General features: G+C 41.9%; 1 protein-coding gene across 1 annotated transcript in view; it reads left to right on the plus strand.

Annotated features, from left to right (window-relative positions):
* The first annotated feature begins 9683 nt into the window (after positions 1 to 9683).
* LOC145356817 (decorin-like) overlaps positions 9684 to 22627 on the plus strand; it is a 34888-nt gene continuing 21944 nt past the window's right edge. Inside the window, exons 1-2 of the mRNA XM_080209724.1 lie at positions 9684 to 9894; positions 22350 to 22462. Of these exons, the coding sequence (XP_080065850.1) occupies positions 9684 to 9894; positions 22350 to 22462 (324 nt within the window). The remainder of the gene's footprint in view (positions 9895 to 22349; positions 22463 to 22627) is intronic.

Genomic DNA, 22627 nt, shown 5'->3' on the forward strand with positions numbered 1-22627 from the left:
GTGTGGAGTTTGCACAGTCTTCCTTTGCTTGTATGAGTTTCCTCCAGGAGTTCCGGTTTTCTCTCTCATGTCCGCAGGTGGACAAGGTGTTCAAAAAAGTATATAGAATGCTTTCTTTCGTTGGGCAAAGTTTTGACTACAAAAGCAGAGATGTAATGATGGAATTGTATAAAATGCTTGTTAGGGCACAGCTGGAGTTTTGTCTACAGTTCTGATCACCACATTACCAGAAGGACACAATGGTTCTGGAGAGAGTGCAGAGGAGAATTATGAGAAAGTTGCCAGGGCTTGAAAGTTATAGCTGTAAGGAAAGACTGGATAGGCTAGAATTGTTTTCCTTAGGACAGAGGAGGCTAAGGGGTGACTGAATTGAGCTGTACACAATTAGGAGGGGTCTAGAAAGAGCTGACATGAAAGACCTGTTTCCTTTAGCTGAGGGGGTCAAATACCAGGGGGCATAGAATTAAAGTGACTGATCAAAGAGTAAGGGAGAAACAATGGAAAACCTTTTTCACTCAGAGAGTGTTGGAATTCAGTGCCCAAATTGGTATTTGTTTATTTACTAGTCACAAGTAGGTTTACATTCACACTGCAATGAAGTTACTGTGAAAATCCCTGGTCACCACACTTCAGCATCTGTTTGGGTGCACTGAGGGAGAATTAAGCATGGCCAATTCACCTAACCTGCACATCTCTGGACTGTGGGAGGAAACCAGAGCACCCAGAGAAAACCCCACACAACACAGGGAGAATATGCAAATTCCACACAGACAGTGACCCAAGCCAGGAATTGAACCTGGGTCTCTGGCGCTATGAGGCAACAATGTTAACCACTGTGCCACCGTGCCAGTAGTTGGTAGCTATGGCTGAAACACTCAACTCATTTAAAAGCATCTGGATCGACATCTGAAGTGCTCCACCCTGCAAGGCTATGGATCAGGTCATGGAAAGTGGGATTGGAATGAATGACTACTTTCTTTTTTTGTCTCATTTTTGGCCAACGCAGACAAAATAGGCCGAATGTCCTCTTTCTGTGCTGTAGCAGGTCTATGGTTCTGTTGCCAGATAGATGGAGCAGAAGGGTGGTCAATCCAGAGGTCAGAGAAGTGGAAAACTGAGTTTGGCCATGAAACTGGGAGAGGGTGAAAATGGAATTGAAAAAGCCGTTAAAAATGTTGACTTTAATATCTTGGAGAATGGGGAGGCAGTGAACATCGGGGGGCAAAAATCGAGACAGCAGGTGAGTAAAAATTAGGGCAGGACTTTCAAACATTTTGTGTTTACACTGGGTAAAGTTTCGGAGGCCAGAAGGAAATCACTGAGGAAGTCAGGTTCGGAGATGGATCTGCCTGCCCAAGAAGCCTAACTGTGGTCTTTAATAAGCTATTGTTGTGTAATTATGCACACATCCAGTAGAGGGAAGCCTGGCCAAAGGTGCTTCATAGTGCCAGGGATCCAGGTTTGATTCCTGTCTTGGGTTGCTGTCTATGTGGAGTTTGCACATTCTCCCTGTGTCTGAGTGGGTTTCCATCTGGTGCTCCGGTTTCCTCCCACATTCCAAAGATGTGCAGGTTATGTTGATTGACCATGTTAAATTGGCTCTAATTTTAGGAGGATTAGCAAGGTAAATACAAGGGGTTACGGCAATGCGGTGGGATTGTTGTTGGTGCAAGCTCAATGGGCCAAATGGCTTTCTTCTGTACTATGGGGATTCTATGATTCTATGAAGTTGGTTGAGCTCAGTTGGCTGGAAAGCCATTTAGTGACGCAGAGCAATGCCAACAGCGTGGGTTCAGTGACTGTACCTGCTGAGGTTACTCATGAAGGCTCCATCTTATCAATCTTGATTAAATCACCACCAGTCAGCCCTCCCCCTCAAAGGACAAAGCAGCTTATTGTCATCTGGGAATATGACAACTTTACCTTGACTCATGTCACAAATACAGGCTTATGACTTGCACAAAGGGAGAGAGAAAGAGGACAAATATCATTCCAACCTGGTATGGAACCATAACAAGTATCATAAAGCACATAACCTGACAGACGCCCAATCCGGAGAGTCAGTTTGGATCTGAGTCCAAGCTCACTATGTGGATGTGCTTGAGCACAAAGCACATCCATGATCCTACCTCATCCCATCAGAACTCAGTATGGTGAGGTGAAACTGATGTGTGCTGTTTACTACACAGAAGAAGCCTCCTATCCCGTGGAAGCAGCCATTTACACAACTGAACCAGCCACAGATACTGCATTAATCCATCAATTTAGATAACAACTAGACTGGTGAATGTGAGTCATCTCCCAATTTTCCTACTGCCCTTCAGTGTCTGAGAACTACCGGTAGGTGTCAAACACCCAACTCCCTCCAGAGAAGAAGAGGACCCGCTCTCGTAGATTCATAAAACTGCCGCAGGTCAAAAATAACGTGGAAAAGAAGGCTGAAGATAAGAGAAGATGAAGGACGGCAACATATCAGAGTTTAAAGTGGTAATTTGTTTGATTTTTTTCAATATAAAAATGGGAATCAGAGACTTGGAGGGAGATACAGTGTAATGGATTAATTCTGCTTGATTTGTTAATCAGATATTATGTATATCATCATAGAAAGCAATGCAATATCACATGGCTTATTCTCTCTTGTATAGCCTTATGGAAATGTAGCCAGCGCAGAAAGATGTATTCCAATAAAGGTTTTTTTTTAAATACCTCTGCAGGCACATTATCAATTTTACATATATTGAGCAATACCAAAAATATTACATTGGATGCAGTGGAAGCTGGGACATTGAGTAAATTCAAGGAGGAGATAGACACATTTTTAATTAGCAATGGGTTGAAGGGTCATGGAGAAAAGGCAGCAAGGTGGAGCTGAGGCTGAGACAAGATCAGCCACGATCATATTGAATGGCAGAGCAGGCTCGAGGGGCTCCTGCTCCTAGTTCTTATGTTCTTGTGTTATACAGACCAGAACTTCCTCGCCTTTATGTTAGGTTCTCCAATTGATAGCACAGTTACCAGGAGAGTAATTGGAGGAGTGGGTTTGATTTTCCCTGTATGGTACCTGTATACAATGTGATGGGTTTGATTTTCCCTGTATACAGTACCTGTATACAATGTGATGGGATGATCCAAAATTTTTCCAACATTCTTGTAAAAAAGATGGGCAATATGCTATAATTCAGGTCAGGAACTCCAAAATGTTTTATGAAGAAAGCAACCATGATATTGTATAAACCTTAACTACTATATGAACTGTCTCTACCAAACAACCTTCTTATAATGTATGCCTGCCATAGGTTTAACACAGAAAATAAGAATGCTCATGTGATGCTAAACTTAGTATTTTGGTTGGAGAATTGAAACTCTGATTTTCCAGGCTTGTAACCTCCAGCAAACCTTGCGGTAGCAATAATGCCACTGCTGGCCTCTAGTTTTTCCCAGCAAACCACTTCAAGAGACAGATGCAATGCTTGTCTCCAGTTACTAGCCAGCAGACAGCCAACAGTTGAATTTTCACTTCAGGAAGGCAAGATGACCTGCTTCTAGCTAGGCAGCAGAATTTAAATACAAGGGAAAGAGACACAGAAACACAGCTTTTCAGTCTGACGTCCAAACACCTTCTAACTAAAGTACAGCAGCCAATAGCCCAATACTGTAAGTAAAACTAAAGAAAAACTGTCCTAAGGCACCTGACCGATCCATCATTCTTTCTCCAAAAAATCAGGGTCATAAACAACTCAGACACTGCTTGAGGCCCAGAGTAAAAATAAACAAAACCCCATTAAAATCATTTAAGCAGCAATAAAAGGACATCTAAGCAGGCAGCTGGTGCCACAATGAAAAAATGCTTACAATCTGCAGAGAACATGATTTTTTTTAAAAAATTCCTAAAAGCACATTAGCATCACAAGTAATTGATACAATGCCAGTTTTTTATTATTTGGATACAGCAAGGTTTACGAAACAGTTTGCAACCAAATAACATGTCTCTCACCTGATTGCGACTTTCCTTGACAGTTTTATTGCACAACAGTAATCATTCATATAGTGCAAGTGAAATTTGGAATTTGCATTAGGAGATATACTGTAGATCACAGTGTATAAGTCAACATGGTAAATAAGATTACCCTCTTTTCAGACACAACATGTTTGCATTAGTAATGAGCCTTGATTGTTTACGTGACAAATAGATATTTTAGTTACTGGTACCTTATAACTGGGTGTAAAGGATCAAGTAGGACTTATGGAAACGGGCAAGAGTTTCACACATGCTTACACGGAGCAGTACCTGTGTGGTGAACACAAAGGGTGACAAATAATCCACTCCCATGCCAGCATTTACACTTGGCATATAAGTCAACCCCCACATTGTGCAGAGATTTTACAAGGCTTTAAAGGTTAGGACTTACACACTGAGATCTATAGTAAACTGTAGGAAAATGGAAGTCTTACTGGACGTTGGATGTATTAAATTGTTGAACTAAATAGTGTCTCAGTGAATATTGTAAATCAATCGCCTAAAGGATTCATAGAAGAATTTTCCAGATTTTACTTGAGTTATAGAAGCATAGAATCCCTACAGAGCAGAAAGAGGCCATTTGGCCCATCGAGCCCAAACTGACAACAATCCCAACCAGGCTCCATCCCCGCAACCCCAAGTATTTACCCTGTTAATCCCCTGACACTAAGGGGCAATTTATCATGGCCAATCCACCTAACCCGCACATCTTTGGATTGTAGGAAGAAACTGGAGCACCCGGAGGAAACTCAGACAGACACGGGAAGAATGTACAGACTTCACACAGACAGTGACCTGAGGCCAGAATTGAATCAATGCCCCTTGCACTGTGAGGCAGCGGTGCTAATAACTGTACCATCATGCAGTCTTAACATTTTCACTTGCGTTGAGGTGAATAATCAGAATTTTATTATGAAAGAAAATAAAGACTTGCAATTATGTGATGTTTTTCACAACCACTGGGTATCTCAAAGCACTTTACAGCGAATGATGTACTTTTGAAGTATCCTCACTAATACAGCAATCAATTTTCATGCTCCTACAAACAATGGCTTAATAACCTGCATTTAAAATCAAAAAATAATTTATGGGATGTGGGCATCACTGGCTAGACCAGCATTTATTGCCCATCCCTAGTTCAGAATCACAGAATCACAGAGCAGAAGAGGCCCTTCAGCCCATCGAGCCTGCACCAATGCATGAAATGCCTTGACCTGCCCACCTAATCCCACTTGCCAGCACTTGGTCCATAGCCTTGAATGTTATGGCATGCCAAGCACTCACCAAGTACCTTTTAAAGGATGTGAGGCATCTTGCCTCTATTGCCCTCCCAGGCAGTGCATTCCAAACCATCACCACCCACTGAGTATAAAGGTTTTTCCTCAAATCCCCCCTAAACACCCCACAACTCACTTTTAACTTGTGTCCCCTCTTAACTGACCTTTCAACTAAGGGGAACAGCTGCTCCCTATCCACTCTGTCCATGCCCCTCATAATCTTGAACACCTCAATCAGGTTGCCCCTCGGTTTTCTCTGCTCCAACAAAAACAACCCAAGCTTTTCCAATCTCTCTTCATAACTTAAATGCTCCATCCCAGCATCCTGGTAAATCTCCTCTGCAATCCTTCCAGTACATTCTCTTTAGTTACCCTTAAGAAGACAGTGGAGAGCTGCTTTCTGGAACTAATGCAGTCCCTAAGGTGTAGGTACATTCACAGTGGTGTGTGTGTGTGTGTGTGTGTGTGTGTGTGTGTGTGTGTGTGTGTGTGTGTGTGTGTGTGTGTGTGTGTGTGTGTGTGTGTGTGTGTGTGTGTGTGTGTGTGTGTGTGTGTGTGTGTGAGTGAGTGAGTAGGGGTGCGATTCCAGGGTTTTTGACCTGGTGACAATGAAGGATGGTGATCTATTTCCAAGTTAGGATGGTAGGTGACCTGGAGGCTAACCTCCAGGTGGTCGTGTTCCTAAGTATCAGCTGCTTTTGTACTGCTAGATTGAAGTGGTCATGAGTTTGGAAGGCTCTGCCTAAGGAACTTTGTGAGTTCCTGCAGTGCATCTTGTAGATGGTAACTACTGCTGTTCATCCGTGCTGGAGGGAGTGAATGTTCATGGAAGGCGTAGCAATCAAGTGGGCTAATTTGTCCTGGAGGATATCAAGCTTCTTGATATTGTTGGAGTTCTATCCATCCAGGCAAGTGGAGAGTATTCCATTACACTCCTGACTTGCCTCTTATAGATGATGGACAGTCTTCGTGGGGTCAGGAGGTGAGTTACTCACTGCAGGATTCCTAGCCTTTGTCCTACTCTGGTCATCACAATATTCATATGGCTAGTCCAATTCAGTTTCTGGTCAGCGTAAACACCTCAGATGGGGGATTCAGTGGTGGTAAATCCACTGAATGTCAAGGATAGTCATTGTCTGGCACTCATGTGGCACAAGTATTACTTGTTGATTGAGGGATAAATATTGGCCAGCACATAGGGATATCTCCTCGCTTTTCTTTTAAATACTGCCAACTGATCTTTTATATCCACCTGAGAGAGTCTTGGTTTAGCAGTTATTACAAAGGATAGCACCTCCAGCAGTCCAACAATCAGAGAGGTTGTAATGTATTGTATATACTTAAAAGATTGTGGCATGTCATCATTAGGATGTAGGTGTGCCATGTGATCCATCCTCAGTTTCACTGTGGTCTGCGAACAAAACGTACACACGTACACACACACGCACTCACACAAACACACAAAAACACACACACCTATGCTGCTGATGTCTTTAATATTTCTACCTTTGTATAAGTGTTCCTATGTCCCTAATCTAAATGAACCCAGAGCTGCACACTGGCACAGTGGTTAGCACTGCTGCCTCACAGTGCTAGGGACCCAGGTTCAATTCTGGTCTTGAGTAACTGTCTGTTTGCATGTTCTCTCTGTGTCTGTATCGATTTCCTCTGGGTGCTCTTGTTTCCTTCCGCAGTCCAAAGATGCGTGGATTAGGTTGATTGGCCGTGCTAAATTGGCCCTTAATGTCAGGGGGACAAGCAGGGTAAATGTATTGGGTTATGGAGATGGGGCCTGAGTGGGAGTGTAGTTAGAGCAGATGTGATGGGCCGAATGGCCTCCTTCTGCTTTGTAGGGATTCCATGATTCTAATTTTTTATGAGTGTTTGTGCATTTATAACTTTATGAAAACACAACATGGTGTTCAGCGGTGGTCAAAGAGCGTGGCAGCAAGATTAAACACAGATACAACCGGTCAACAGTCTTAGATTTTGTCATTTGGCATGAGATGACCCTGGACGTTTTGGTCAGATTGAAATGAAGCTGCAATGTCAGTGTTGAAATCACAGCATGGTGACGGCTCAGACAAGATTTGAACGCACAGAGCAGACAGAAGTGGTGCTCAAGTAAAAATCTGGTGAGCCCTTTTAGTGCGATTGCAGCATATAGCCTGTTAGTTCAGCGAGTGGAACAGAGCACTGACTGTCCAGCACCGGCTATGCACAATCAGGAAAGGCAACTGACCAAGGGTATGGATTGAAATTATCAGAATGTCCACAAAAGTCCCCAGTTTGAATTGGAATGCAGCTGACCTACCGTCTAAATACCGTATCTTTAAACAGTGTGCAAAGCATTGGTTTCCTGATTCAGGTGTGTGATGATGTGGATATGCTGGCGTTGGACTGGGGTAAACACAGTAAAAAGTCTGACAACACCAGTTTTCAGTCCAACCGATTTATTTGTTCAAATAAATCAAATAATTCAAATAATTCGGTTGGACTGAAACCTGGTGTTGTCAGACTTTTTTCAGGTGTGTGAACCAGGTAAGCAAGCCATAAAAATTTGCCCAGCAATTGGGAATGGAGGTTTAACTGGGAATGTTAGGCCGGACATGTCCAGATCTGCTGCTGATGTTTTCAAATATATATGTTCTTTCATGCTCTTTGTTTAAATAAATGGACCACAAAATGTTTACCCAATCATTATGAAAACCCAATAGGAGTATCTGCCTTGTTCATTTTGTATAAGTCCTGAAGTGGAATCCAGAATTTGACAATTTGGAAGCAAATGTGTCACCAGTTGAGAGACCATTGACACATTATCCAATCTATCTTAAAATGTATGCTTGTTTCACTTATTACATTTGAAGGAAATTGGTAAATTGGATGGCTCTGGATGAATGGGGAGTGTCTCTACTTTGACTGTGAGGAACAGACTGGATGGGTTCATAGAATGTTTCCTGTTCCCTCACTTACACTTGCTCTTGTGTTTATGATGTGCTTGTTTTCTCAGAGAAAACAATTCCTGGAACATGATTGTAATTCTTTGTATTTAATAAAATTTCAAAGCTAGTGAAAATTCTCAATTTCAAAATTAAAAATCAATGTTTTGCAACTATTTATTGACTATTTTCTTGAAGTTAATCTATCCAAGTCCATTAGTGCTTTAGATTTGTAGTTACTGAACCGCCAGTGCAGCAAGAACAACTGATGACACAGTCACACCAACAATAACAACTTATATTTGTATAGCATCTTTAGCATGGACAAATGGCTCAAGGTGCTTTACAAGAGCATTAGCAAATAATGTTTGACACTGAGTCACATAAAGAGATAACATGGCATGTGATCAGATTGATTCTGTTCACCGGAGTTGATTCCAGGGATGAAAGGGTTGACGCATGAGGAGAGATTAAACAGTTTGGGCTTATACTCACTGGAGTTTAGGGGGATGAGAGGAGATCTGATCAAGATGTATGAAATTTTAAAAGGGATTAATGAAGTAAATGAGGACAAAATGTTTCCCCTTATGGGACAATCTAGAACAAGAAGTCACAGATGTACGTTCCAAGGTGATAGATTTGTTACTGAGATGAGGAGGAACTACTTCTCGCAGAAGGTGAATTTGTGGAACTCGCTGGACCTGAGCATGGTGGAGTCTGAAACGTTGAATGGTTTCAAGGAGGAGATAGATATATTTCTAATAAAAAAGGGATAAAGGGAAATGGGGGGGGGGGAGCAGGTAAGGATGTGGATTTGAGACCAAGGAGAGATCAGTCATGATCTAACTGAATGGCAGAGCAGGCTCGAAGGGCTGAATTTGCTTACTTCTGCCCCTAATTCCTATGTTTCTTTGTCACAAGAAACTTGTTCAAAAGAGATAGGTTTTAAGGTGCATCTTACAGGAGGGGAGTGAATTAGAGCAGCAGCGAGGTTTAGGGAAGGAGCTCCAGAGATTAGGATATAGGTTGATGAAGGCATGGCTGTCCGTGGTGGAGCAATAAAAACTGGGGATTCACAAGAGATCAGAGTTGGAGGGATCCCAAGATCCCAGAATACAGTCGAGCTGATGGAGGTTGCAAAGAAGTGCTGGTAGTGTGATGCTATGAAGTAGATCATCTGAATCTCCCCAGGCCTCAACTTTGAAGTACATGGGCGTTGGCTGCCAACATGTTCTTTGAAGGACAGTTTGTAGTTAAGAAACGGAAGACTACAAGAGAGAACATGAATTATTTAAACTAAATTAAGTAAGTTCATGTTTTGTCTGGCATTATGCAAAATGGGACAGTTAAGAATTAGAAGTGTTGTTGTAAGTTAAACCTTAGACTAGAGAGAGCAGCAACAATTTACACAGACGCTAAGATCCTGATGTTCTCTTCTTTTCAGTCGCCATGAGTGGAGCTGTTCACGTCTTCATATCCTGTCTGGTGGCGTTCATGCTCTGCCAGGCAAAGCCCTTCAAGCAGTCTAGCTTCTTTGACTTTGCGGGAGAGGAAGCAGGATCTGCAGCCGGACCAACCCCTGAGATTCCTGTCGTCCACCGATACAAATGCCCACCCAGGTGTCGCTGTCACATGAGCGTGGTGCAGTGCTCAAATTTAGGTAAGGAAAGCTCAAACCTTTGATAATGCAGGAAAGCACAATTGAAATTGCCCATGTTTGTCATTACAATTGGCTCCCTTCCAATATAAAAGTAGTTCATTCAGAAAAGTTTATTTATTAATCTCACATTAATACTACAATGAAGTTACTGTAAAAATCTCCCAATCTCCACACTCCAGTGCCTGTTTGGGTACATTGAGGGAGAATTTAGCATGGTCAATGCACCTAACCAGCATGTCGGTGGGACTGTGGGAAGAAAACACAGCACTCGAAGAAGCACGCGCATACACGGGAAGAATGTGCAGACTCCACACATTCACCCAAGCTGGAAATTGAACTCAGGAGGCTGGAATCGTGATGCAGCAGTGTTAAACACTGTGCCTCCGTACCTCCCATAAAAGATCTCCTGCTTTGAGTACTCAAGGACATTTTGAAGTAAAAATACTTTCTTTCGGCATTGCTGCATCTGAAGGGATTTTCAACTCTATATAAATCCTGAATTTCTTTCTTTTATCCATGATTTTCTTTTCCTCTCCCAAATGAAATACCTCATGTTTGGTTACATTGTAAGATGCTCCAGCATCTTGTTCACACAATTCTTCTCTCTCTGAGTCTAGGCAGTGGGCAAAACTCAATGGCATTACAGTTTAATCACTTAATGCTGACACACATGAACACACGCATGCACACTTTTGTTATAGCCGCTCAAGGATAGAACTGGCTCCCCTGTATTCAACAACTTTGAACAAAAGTTTTAATCTCATTTTCATGTGGATATACCTTTTACAAATCAGGAAGTGTTTAACTATTTATGCAGTGAGCAATAAGGAGCCAATCAAATAAGGTTTTCTTGAGTTAAACAAAGACCAAATTTATTACCTGAGGAAAAAACTAAGAATGTGATCTCATCCATAAGCAGGTATCAGATATAAGAAAGGTGAGAGTTCAATAAAAATAGCTTAAAAGAATATAAGCTCAAGTGTCCTCTGTTTGTCTTAGAGACATTGATTGTTAAACATTGTGGCCAATTTGGATTGTGAACACAGTCAGATATAAAACATATTACATTTATTACAAGTTCTCAGTTATTGGTAGGTTTCTGGCAAAGTTGATGTCAGAGCTAGTTAATATACCTGTTTGTTCCAAAAGGGAGAGAGGGAGAGGAGTGCAACTTTTCAGTCTGTTTCCTCTGCTGAAAGCTTTCTTGACATTCCCTGCATTTCACTTGTATCAATATTCAACTCTTGGCATTTTGTTAGACCGAATCAGAAACTCCAAGATACATTATGAAGTTAGCCTAAATCCCAACTGGTTTTGATTTTGGTGTTAGTGTGGGAATATTAGGGTGGCATACTGGTTAGCATTGCTGCCTCACTGCTGGGGACCATGTTCGATTCTGGCCTCGGGTGACTGTCTGTGTGGATTTTGCACATTCTCTCTGTCTCTGTGTGGGTTTCCTCCGGGCGCTCCGGTTTCCTCCCACAGTTCAAAGATATGCAGGTTAGGTGGATTGGCTATGCTAAATTGCCCTTAGTCAGACGATTATCAGGAATTACGGGGACAGGACGTAGGTAGGATTTTTGTCGGTGCAGGCTTGATGGGCCAAATGGCCTCCTGCTGCATTGTAGGGATTCTTATGATTCTATAAGTTCTTTGTGGAGTTTGCGTGTTCTCCCATGTCTGTGTCTGTTTCCTCCAGGTGTTCTGGTTTCCTCCCACGGTCCAAAGATGTGCAATTTCGGTAGATTGGCCATGCGTAATTGCCCCTTAATGTTCCAAGATGTATAGGTTAGGGGGATTAGTGAAATAAATGCATGGGATAATGAGAATAGGTTGGGGGGGACCCTGTTTAAGATGTTCTGTCGGAAACTTGGTATGGATCTGTTGGGCCAAATGGCTACCTTCTACACTGTAGGGATTCTGTGACTAAGGGTTTCATTCCAGGTGTGATTCTATTGATCAATTAGGAAGCTTTTATTAAAACAAACTTTATTTAAACAACAGTTTAACAATAATAAAATGAATTAGCAAAACTTTTACCAGTTGAAACAATGAAATATTATAGGCTGTAATTCTTAACTACTGGCTATCTGTATTAGTGGCAAGGTGGATTTGCCATGCTAAATTCTACCTAAATGCACCTGAACAGGTGCCAGAATGTAGTAACTTGAGGATTTTCAAAGTAACTTCATTGCAGTGTTAATGTAAACCTACTTGTGACTAATAAATAAATTTTAAAAACTTCCAGTTTGGGCAAATCCTCATAGATGTAAACTCCTCTTCAAAATCAGTTAGCTAATCACACAGGCTTACATGAGTTACCAGTATTCCAGCTTTTTAACCTATCTGAACAGAGATACAAAAAGACACTTGTCTTCCGGCTCTCAGTCAGCAGTCTCCAGAGAAAACCTGTCTTCACGCAGCAGAACTCCAGTGAGAGAGGGAATAATCACCTCTTGCCTTTTGTAGATCTCTGGTCACAACCTTCAAAGAAAGAGAGAAAGAAAGAGTTACAGCCCTGTACAATTTCAAACAGCAACTGCTTGCTTGTCTCTCTCTGTAAGCCTAGCTCTGCCCATTCACATAAAGTTCTTCTTGTCAATCAACTTAATTAAATCCTACTCTGAAAGCCTAGGGAACAACTCAACAGTAACAACTAACAATAACAAAACTACATTAGCTCAGATTAAAACAAATATCCCAGCATTTAGGAGCAATTATCCATCTGCATGCTCAGCATGTGGACTGCTGATTGTAAACTAATTGGCATCGTTTAAACAGAGTTGAATCTTAACACCTCTTTCACAAGAAACGTGACGCAAATGCATTTCTTAAAGGAACAGTATTATCACAATTTTAATTTCTCTTTCTGAGACAGTGAGCAGCATGGATGGGTTTCTGGGTTTGTTAGTTTTCATCAGCACCTTGGAAGGTAGCCTTGCATTTCTAAGTAGCTTGTTCCATTTCATTTCAAATTTCAAACAATCCAGTTAGTTGGAAGTTGAAAATCACATTTTCAAAAGTGAAAGGGCATAGTTTCACAACACTTTCCAACAGATGGACAACAGTCGGCAATGATACCGGCTCATCATCGTCGCCACCCCCCTCTGAAGGCAAATTTAAATATGCCCCTCTCTTGGCACCCTTGGCTCAGAAAAACCACCTCAGCACAGACAAGAAACCTTCACCTGGCTCTGTTACACACCAGCCAGCATATTTTCACCTCTCAGCCTTTTGTGCAAATATCAGTTTCATTCTTTTATATACAAAAGTATCTATGTCTTATAAATAACAATCTGAGTGCCACTGAATGATGCCACAATTGTGGCTTGGGCGTGTGTGATTGTCAAAGGACCAGCCACATACTCACTATTTCCACCATCCGTGACAAACATGCAGTGCTCTGAAGGCTGTGAACTTCACATAGCATGTGTGTTACAAGGGGTTCACATTCACCCACAGTCCCTTAATCTTCAAGAATCTTTGAAGGAACTGACGAGAAGCAGGGATGGGAATGAATGTGTCATTTTCACATTTGTCAACTGTTGCTTGCGGAGTGCCACAGGGGTTAGAGATGGGACCTCAACTATTTCCGATCCACAACAATGATTTGGATGAAAGGACCAAATTTGTGGTTGATAAATTTGCCAATGACACAAAAGAGGTAGGGAAGGATGTTATGAAAGGGATATAAAGAGCCTTCAGAGGGATTTTGATGAACAGAAGGTGAACAGATGGACAGAAACCGCGTTTGGGCAATAAGGGAGGCAACACCCTAGTGGTATTATTGCTAAGTTGTTCATACAAAAACTCTAATGCTCTGGGGATCCAGGTTCAAATCCCACCATAGCAGATGGTGGAATTTGAATTCAATAAAAAACATCTGGAATTAAGATTCTACAGATGACCATGAAACTATTATTGATTGTCAAAAAAACCCATCTAGTTCACTAGATGGGAGGGAAATCTGTCGTCCTTACCTGGTATCAGCTACATGTGACTCCAGAGCCATAGTAGCTTGGTTGACTCAAAGTTGCCCTTAAGCAACTAAGGATGGGCAATAAATGCTGACAGCCAATGATGTACATGTCCCATGAATGAATAGAAAAAAAGAGTAGTGCATCCAAATAAGGATTAGGAATTGGTACAGGATGGTGGGCCAAAGGGCTTGTTCCTGTACTGTATTGTTCTTTGCTCTAGGTTGGTTAAGTGAGTGGGCAGAAATTGAGCAGAGGGTGTATAATGTGGAAAATGTGAACTTGTCTACTTTGGTAGGAAAATTAGAAAAGCAGGATATTATTTGAATGAGGAAGGATTGCAAAACTCTATAGTCTGGAAGGGTATGAGTAGCTTTGGCTGTGAATCACAAGAAGTTGATATGCAAATGATTAGGAAGGTAAATAGAATGTTGCATTTCATCACAAGAGGAATTAAAGATAAAAGTAAAGAACGTTTGCTGAAGTTGTGACACCTGCGAGATTACATCTACAGTACTGTGTGCACTTTTGATCTCCATACTTAAGGAAGGATACAATTACTTAAGAAGCAGTTCAAAGAAGATTCACTTGACTGATTCATGTGATGAAGAGGTTATCATACGTGGGAAGTTTTCGCAGGGTGGGCCGATACTCATGGGAGTTAAGAAGCAGCACAGAATTACAGAACTGTTACGGCGCAGAGGAGGCTATCTGGCCCATTATGTCTGCACTTACTCTCTGAACAAGCATTGTAGCTTAGTGTCATTCTCCTGCCTTTCACACTGTTTCCATTCAAGTAATCATCTACTGCCCCCATGAATGCGCCGATTGAACCTGATGCTACCATCCTACCAGGCAGTGCATTGCAGACCTGAACCACTCGCTGTGTAAAATAGATTTTTCTCACATCACTTTTGGTTCTTTTGCAAATCACTTTAAACCTGAGATCTGATCTTATTGAAACACAGATGATCCTGAGGGGACTTGAGTGGATGGATGTTGAGAGAATGTTTGCCTTTGTGGGGGAATCCAGAACCAGGGGACACTGTTTAAAACTCGGGGTCATCAGTCTGTGGGATTCTCTTTTCCAATGAGCAGTAGAGGTTGGATTATTGAATATGTTCAAAGCTGAGTGAGATAGATTTTGGATCAGCAAGGGAGTCAAAGGTTATGGGGGATTAGACAGGAAAGTGAAGTTGAGGCCACAATTAGATCAGCTATGATCTTAGAGGGGGTGAATGGCTTATTCCCATTCCTAATTCTTGTGTTCTTAAACTGAGGTCCAACAGAGTATGTTACATTAAACTTTCACATATACACTCTTCACCCATCAAGGTTATTATTTTTTATTCATTAATGAGTTTGGGCATCTGGCTGGGCCAGCATTTATTGCCCATTCCTGATTGCCCTTGAACTGAATGCTTGCTTGGCCATATTGATCAACCACATTGCCATGGTTCTGGAATCACATATAAGTCAGACCAGGTAAGGATGGCAGATTTCCTTCCCTAAAGGATTTTAGTGAATACAATGTTTTTTTTAACGACAATCAACAATGGTTTCACAGGCATCATTAGACTTTTTAATTCCAGGATTTTTTTATTGATATCAAATTTCACTATCTACTGTAATGGGATTCAAACCTGGATCCCAGAGCATAATCCTGGGTCTGGATTACTATTGCAGTGACAATACAACTACACCATAGCCTTCCAATGGACAGCAGGGTGGTTAGCACCGCTTACTCACGGAGCCAGGGAACTGAGTTCAATTTTGGCAATGGATGACTGTCTGTGTGGAGTTTGCATATTGTACCCATGTCTGCATGGGTTTCCTCCGGGTGCTCCAGCTTCCTCCCACAGTCCAAAGATGTGCATGTTAGGTTGATTGGCCATGGTAAATTGTCCTTAATGTCAGGGAGATTAGTTGAGTAAATATGTGGGGTTACAGAGATAGAGCCTGGATGGGATTGTTGATGGTGTAGGCTTGTTGGGCTGAATGGCCTCCTTCTGCACTGTTGGGATTCTATTCTATTATTCAATCAATAGAGCGTGTATATGGCTGGAATCTTACCGCCCCACTCACCATGGGAAATGGAGCGGGTTCAGGGCGGACAATGGAAAGCTCCGTTCACCTCGGGTGGGATTTTATGGTTTGGGATGACTGACGCTGGAAAATCTTGTCCATGGGATCATTATTGAGATACTTGCTAAAATGGTAACTTTTACTCCTCATGTCTGATACTTGTGCCGGGTAATCCTGATGGGGAGATTTGGGCTGGTGGAGAAGAAAGGAGTGAGACTGCTAACATGCACTTCCAAGAATAGCACATATTTAGAATGGAATATTATAGCTATCCAGTCAGTACATGCTGGGCATGTAATTAGGTTATTTACATTGAACAATTACTTTTATTTAAAAAGTTTATTTATTGTTGTCACAAATAGTCTTACCTTAACACTGCAATGAAGTTTCTGTGAGAATTCACTAGTTGCTGTATTCCAGCGTCTGTTCAGGTACACTGAGGGAGAATTTAGCATGGCCAATGCATCTGACCAGCACATCTTTGGACTGTGGGAGGAAACCAGAACACCTGGAGGAAATCATGCAGACACAGAAAGAATGTGCGAACTCCACACCAGCAGTGACCCAAACTGGGAATCGAACCCAGATCTCTGACGCTTCGAGGCAACAGTGCTAACTACTGTGTCACTGTGCCATTTATATCACACTTTTCACATAATTAAGCCTCCCAAGCCATTTCACAAGAGCATTACAAAGCAAAACAGGACACTGGGTCACATAGGAGATGTTAAGTCAGATGACCAAAAGCTTGGCCAAATAGGTCAGCTTTAAAGAATGCCTTAAAGGAGGAAAGTGATTTTGGGGAGGGTATTCCTAAACTTAGTCAGTGGGCAGTTTATGGAATGGCCACCAAATGTTGAACATAAGAACATAAGAAATAAGAAATAGGAGCAGGAGTAGGCCATCCAGCCCTTCGAGCCTGCCCCGCCATTCAATAAGATCATGGCTGATCTGTCGCTGCTCAGTTCCACTTTCCCACCCTCTCCCCATAACCCTTAATCCCCTCTCCTATCAAAAACCCATCAACCCGCGTCTTAAAAATATTTAGCGAGGCAGCCTCCACCACTTCAACGGGCAGAGAATTGAACAATTAAAATAATCTCGTGATATCTCTGTGTCAGACTAAATCTGGTGCTGAGGGGTTGATTGCATTCTACGACCTGCACTGAGGATTGAAATCTTGAAACAATGGTGTATGGCATTTTTGTAATCAAACAAAGAACAGCACAACACAGCACAGGGATAGGCCGGTAGGCCCACCAAGCCTGAGTCGATCACGTTGTCCTACCTAGACCAACTGCCTTCCTCCCTCTGCACCCCGCCTGTTCATGTCTCTCCAGATAAGTCTTAAATGTTGCGAATGTATCTGCCTCAACCACCTCACTTGGCAGTGCATTCAAGACCCCCACCACTATCTGAATCATAGAATCAGAATTCCTACAGTGTAGAAATAGATCACTCGGCTCATCGAGTTTGCAATGACTTCAATCCCACACAGGCCCTTACCTGTGATCCCACATACTTATCCTGCTAATCCTCTGACACAAAGGGACAATTTAGCGTGGCCAATCAACCTAACCCGCACACCTTTGGAATGTGGGAAGAAACTGGAGCACCCGGAGAAAACCTGCATAGACAAGAGGAGAATGTACAAACTCCACACAGACAGTGACCCAAGTCAGGAATCTGTGTAAAAGACTTACCCTGCACATCTTTACTGAACCTTCTCCCCCTTACCCTGAACTTGTGCCCTTTGTGATTGTCATTCCTGCCTGGGAAAAAGCTTCCAACTGTTCACCCTATCTATCCTCCTCAAAATTTTATAAACTTCTAACAAGTTGTCCCTCAGCCTCAGAGATAACAATCCTTGTTTATTCGACCTCTCCTCATTGCTAATGCCCTCCATATCAGGCAACATCCTGGTAAAACATTGCTGTTCTCCCTCCAAAGCCAACACGTCCTTCTGGTAGTGTGGCGATTAGAATTGGACACAGTATTCCAAATGTGGCCTAACCAATGTTTTATATTAGTAAATGTGATTACACTTTCACAGGATCCTCCCTCCAGTTAATCAGGGATGGCTTTTTAGCAATGGCAAACCCTGAGAACTTTATAGTTGGAAAAAAATGAACAAAGTGAGAAATGTTGTAATAGGAATCGTTACAACATCTGATCAGAAAGGAACTGGGCAATTTCTTTTTTTAAACTAGAAAGAAGTCACAATGTTCAGTAGGAAAAATTACTGCTCTAATGATCGCATCAACCTCATTCTGTTTTGGAGAAAAGGAGGGAAGTGACTAATTGTGGGAGAATGTGTAGCTTCAAAAATATGCAGCTTAACGCTGCTTAAAATCCAATTCTGGCAGACATCCGGATTAGTTAAAGAGTTGACATGATTCAAATTAGACTGTATTACTTGACCCCGCTTTCTTCTGTGACTGTGACCTTGCATGACCCTGGTGAAAATTTGTAAAGCCACTTTGTGTGGAGCTAGGTAAACAAACAGATAAGATTGTAAAAGGGTTATTTTGCTCTATTTTATTAAACATCACAGCTTGCAGCTGAGGCAATCATCTTTATGGGCTTGAAGATTGAAGTTTCAATCCTCAGTAGAAATTCGATACTAAGTTAATGTTTGTCTCCCTCTTTTTTGCAGCAAAGTAATAGAAGGTTGTGTTAACGTCTTATCAACATTTTCCTCATGTTTCTCTCTTTCCCCGTGTAATTCTGTTACCAGCTAGGAGGGTGGGACTGTCTAGACTGTAAACCTCAATATGGTAAAAAGTCTGACAACACCAGGTTTAAATCCAATCGATTTATTTGATAGTAAACTCACGAGCTTTCGGGGTTAGTCTCTTCATCAGGTGAATGGAGAGTTCTGGCCTCAGACAGAGCATATAAAGCACAGACAGTTTACAGATTATTATTATAATCTATTAGATTTGCATTCTAATCAGTAATTCTAATCAGTGAGGCCAGACCTCTCCGTTCACCTGACAAAGGGACTAACCCCGAAAGCTCGTGAGTTTACTATCAAATAAATCGGTTGGACTTAAACCTGGTGTTGTCAGACTTTTTACTGTGTTTACCCCAGTCCAACGCCAGCATATCCACATCACAACCTTGATATGAGCATAGTCAACTCCCGGAAATAGATATCACTGTTTGCGGAACAAACAGACTTGTTTTTTTCCAAGATTTTCATTTTAAAAAGTTTAACTGCTTTCTCCCCTCCTTGCTGAGTCAACCAAAAGTCACATTTGCAAAATTATAGAATCATGGAATCCCTACAGTGCAGAAGAAGGCCATTCAGCCTATCAAATCTGCACCGACTCTCTGACAGGGTATCTTACTCAAGTTCTTTCCTCTGCTCTATTCACATAACCCCAACATTTACCATGGCTAATCCATCTAACCTACATATCTTGGGACACAAAAGGGCAATTTGTTTTACCATTTACCGATGGTAAAAAAGGGCTTTTTTTAAATCATTTACCAATCCACCTAAACTGCATATCTTTGGATTGTGGAAGAAACTGAGGCACCTGGAAGAAACCCATGCAAACATGGGGAGAATGTGCAAACTCCACAGGCAGTCACCCAAAACCGAATTGACCCTGGGTATCTGGCGCTCTGAGGCAGCAGTGCCCACCACTGTGCTACTCAAAACAAATTGTTACAAAAGCCAGACTTAGTTCATTAGTGAATGGACTCCAATTCCTGACAGGCCTCGGGAATTTCCGTGCAAGCGAGGACAGGAAGTGGGTCACACGTGCGCAATACAGCATCTGAACATCTTTGAGCCGAGAATTGGGACCCAGTGCATTGGCACAAAAAGAAAATGCCGCAAATCTGCACGTTTGTGTATGCGTAAACTGGATTTTCCACAGTAACTTCATTGCAGTGTTAATGTAAGCCGATTTGTGAATTAATAAATACACTTCAAAATCTTTCCCCAAATACTGTTTCTAAAACAAAACCAAGGATAAACATCAGGTAGTATTAGATTGCCGCATTATTCTAAAATGATTTAGGAATTATATTGTCAGGTAAATGTATCCATGTCCAACCGCCAGACCAGATCACTCATACTGTACTCCTGCCAGGGTGTCAAACCCACTGCATCATTTCATCACGCACATGGAGAGATGGAGAAGATATTTACTCTGGAAATGCCACAGGAACATTTTTGTTCTTCTAATGATGATCACTAAAACGATTCCAGTTTTTGAGAAAAAAGCACTCTTCGGTAGTTGATGACAATCTTACAGGACAAATGTGTGGAGCAAATATTTCAATTGTCCTCAGTGGCCATGGTAATATTATTCAGCTTCTTCAGACAAATACACATGTGGAGACTGAATGTAGTAAGTATGCAACCCCTTCCCACCTGCACCTGCCTGGAGACCAAAAATCTCTGTCCAAGGATCTTTTAATTGTTTGTCCTGTCCTTGGCAGGCTCCTGTATCTGAGATCTTTGGTAACAGCAACCTTAGGCACTCTGAGTCGACTTGGGCACAAACTGCACTAGACACCGTGCATAATCAATATGAGGCTTTTAATGACTTGTGTACAAGGAGAAACAAGCTCACAGTCTTCCCTGCAAGTCATAAACAAACAACTTGGCAATTATAGTCAATTACAGCAAATCAGAAACAAACAATTTTTTTAATCTTTCATTCCTATACATATTTGCCAATTAACTCCTTGCTTTTCGCCCTTTCTTATTTAATGAAGAACTGTCTTCTGTTAATCCTTCATTTGCATAGTATATCCTCATATCTTGCTTTTGGTATTTGTTATGGAAAACTCTGGTCTTGCTCACCCTCTGGTGAAGGCTGAAAAACAGAATGTTATGCTGCCTACCCACATGAAGATTAGCCTGCTTATGCTGAATGGCAGACATTGGCTCCTTTTGAAGATCTGTAAGCTGATATACATTTTCCAGTACTGTACAAAGAAAGCACAAAACTTCAATCTGAACAGTTTAACTTCTACACCTGCAGTGGGGTGAAGAGGGGAGATCGGAAAAATTTACCTGTTGCAATGTTTCAGATTTTTTGTTAAGCAAAACACACTAAAGCTGATTAAATATCTGCAAAGAGAAGTCTCACAACACCAAGTTGAAGTCCTGGTGCTGTGAGACTTCTCATTGTGTTTACCCCAGTCCAACACCAGCATCTCCACATCATAAGTATCTGCAAAACAGGGACTGTTGGCTCACCATACTGGGTGCCATGGACACACCTATAGATATCCTCTCAGGTGACTTTGTCAAGTTTTCATCTGGAGATGCTAAACCTGAGGTAATAATTTCAATGCATTAGCTCCATTATCGATCACAATGTGACTGAGGGAAGTGTTTGTTTATTGCACTTAGTGCTGGTGCTTCAGTTAAGAGTGACCCAAAGCAATTCCTCCATCTTGTGCGCTTTTTTCTTATGAGCTTGATCTTAATTTGAACATTGGTACAGCATTGTTCTCATTGATTGCTGTACAGCACGGTGGCACAATGGTTAGTGCTGCTGCCTCACAGCACCAGGGACCCAGGTTCAATTCCAACCTTTGGTGACTGTCTGTGTGGAGTTTGCAGATTCTCCCCATGTCTGCATGGGTTTGCTCCTGGTGCTCTGGTTTCATCCTACAGCCAAAAGATGTGCAGGTTAGGTGGATTATTTATGCTAAATTGCCTGTTAGTGTCCCAAGATATATAGGTTAGGGGGATTAGCATGGTTATGGGGATAGGGCTGGGAGTGAACCAGGCTAAGAGGCTCTATTGAAAAGTCAGTGCAGACTAAATGAGCCAAATGGCCTCCTTCTGCACTGTAGGAATTCTGTGATTTCTATAATCTGGCTTGAATATGAGGAGTTCTCCTAGGTATCCCTCATACAGCAAAAGGAAATATGGCCACCCTTACGTTACTATGGCCCATTACCTAGAATTTAAGTGCAGATTAAATTAGCCAGAAATTAATTCTATCTTTAGATACTATCTTCAGCCTTTTATTACAGAAGCTTGCATGGTTCAGATACTGAGGCAAAGATTGAAACTGTTTAATTTGTCGAAAGGTCAGTCACAAGGGGACATTGGTTCAAGAGGAGGGCCAGGAGGTTTAGGGGCAATGTGAGGAAAATCTTTCTTACCCAGAGAGTGGTGATGGTCTGGAATGTGCTGCTTGGGAAGGTGGCAGAAGCGGGTTGCCTCACATCCTTTAAAAAGTATCTGAATGAACACTTCAGATAGCATTCAGGGCTATGGGCCAAGTGCTGGCAGGTGGGATTAGATGGGAGTTTAGGCATTTCTAATGTGTCAGTGCGGACTCAATGGGCCGAAGGGTTTCTTTTGCGCTGTATGATTCTATAATTCTAAGATAATCTTTATCTCTGGCATAGGTCTTGCAAAAGTACCTGCATACATTTTACCAGAGACTACCTTGCTGGATCTTCAGAACAACAAGATCAGAGAGCTGAAGGAAAATGATTTCAAAAATCTCAAGAACCTTCAGGTAAGCAAAATGAAAATTCACGTTGGTGAGAATGAGCCGGATATTTTCCGAGAGGGTTCGGAGAGTGCCCCCCAAAAATCTTTGCCATTTGACTGAAGCTGTTCAAGAAAGTTCAATGCCTGTGTAGTGGTGGTGGTTGGAAGGATTTGTCCCGATATTTGTGTG

This window comes from Carcharhinus amblyrhynchos, chromosome 22, assembly GCF_965287045.1.
Source record: "Carcharhinus amblyrhynchos chromosome 22, sCarAmb.v2.hapA, whole genome shotgun sequence".
NCBI lineage: Eukaryota > Metazoa > Chordata > Chondrichthyes > Carcharhiniformes > Carcharhinidae > Carcharhinus > Carcharhinus amblyrhynchos.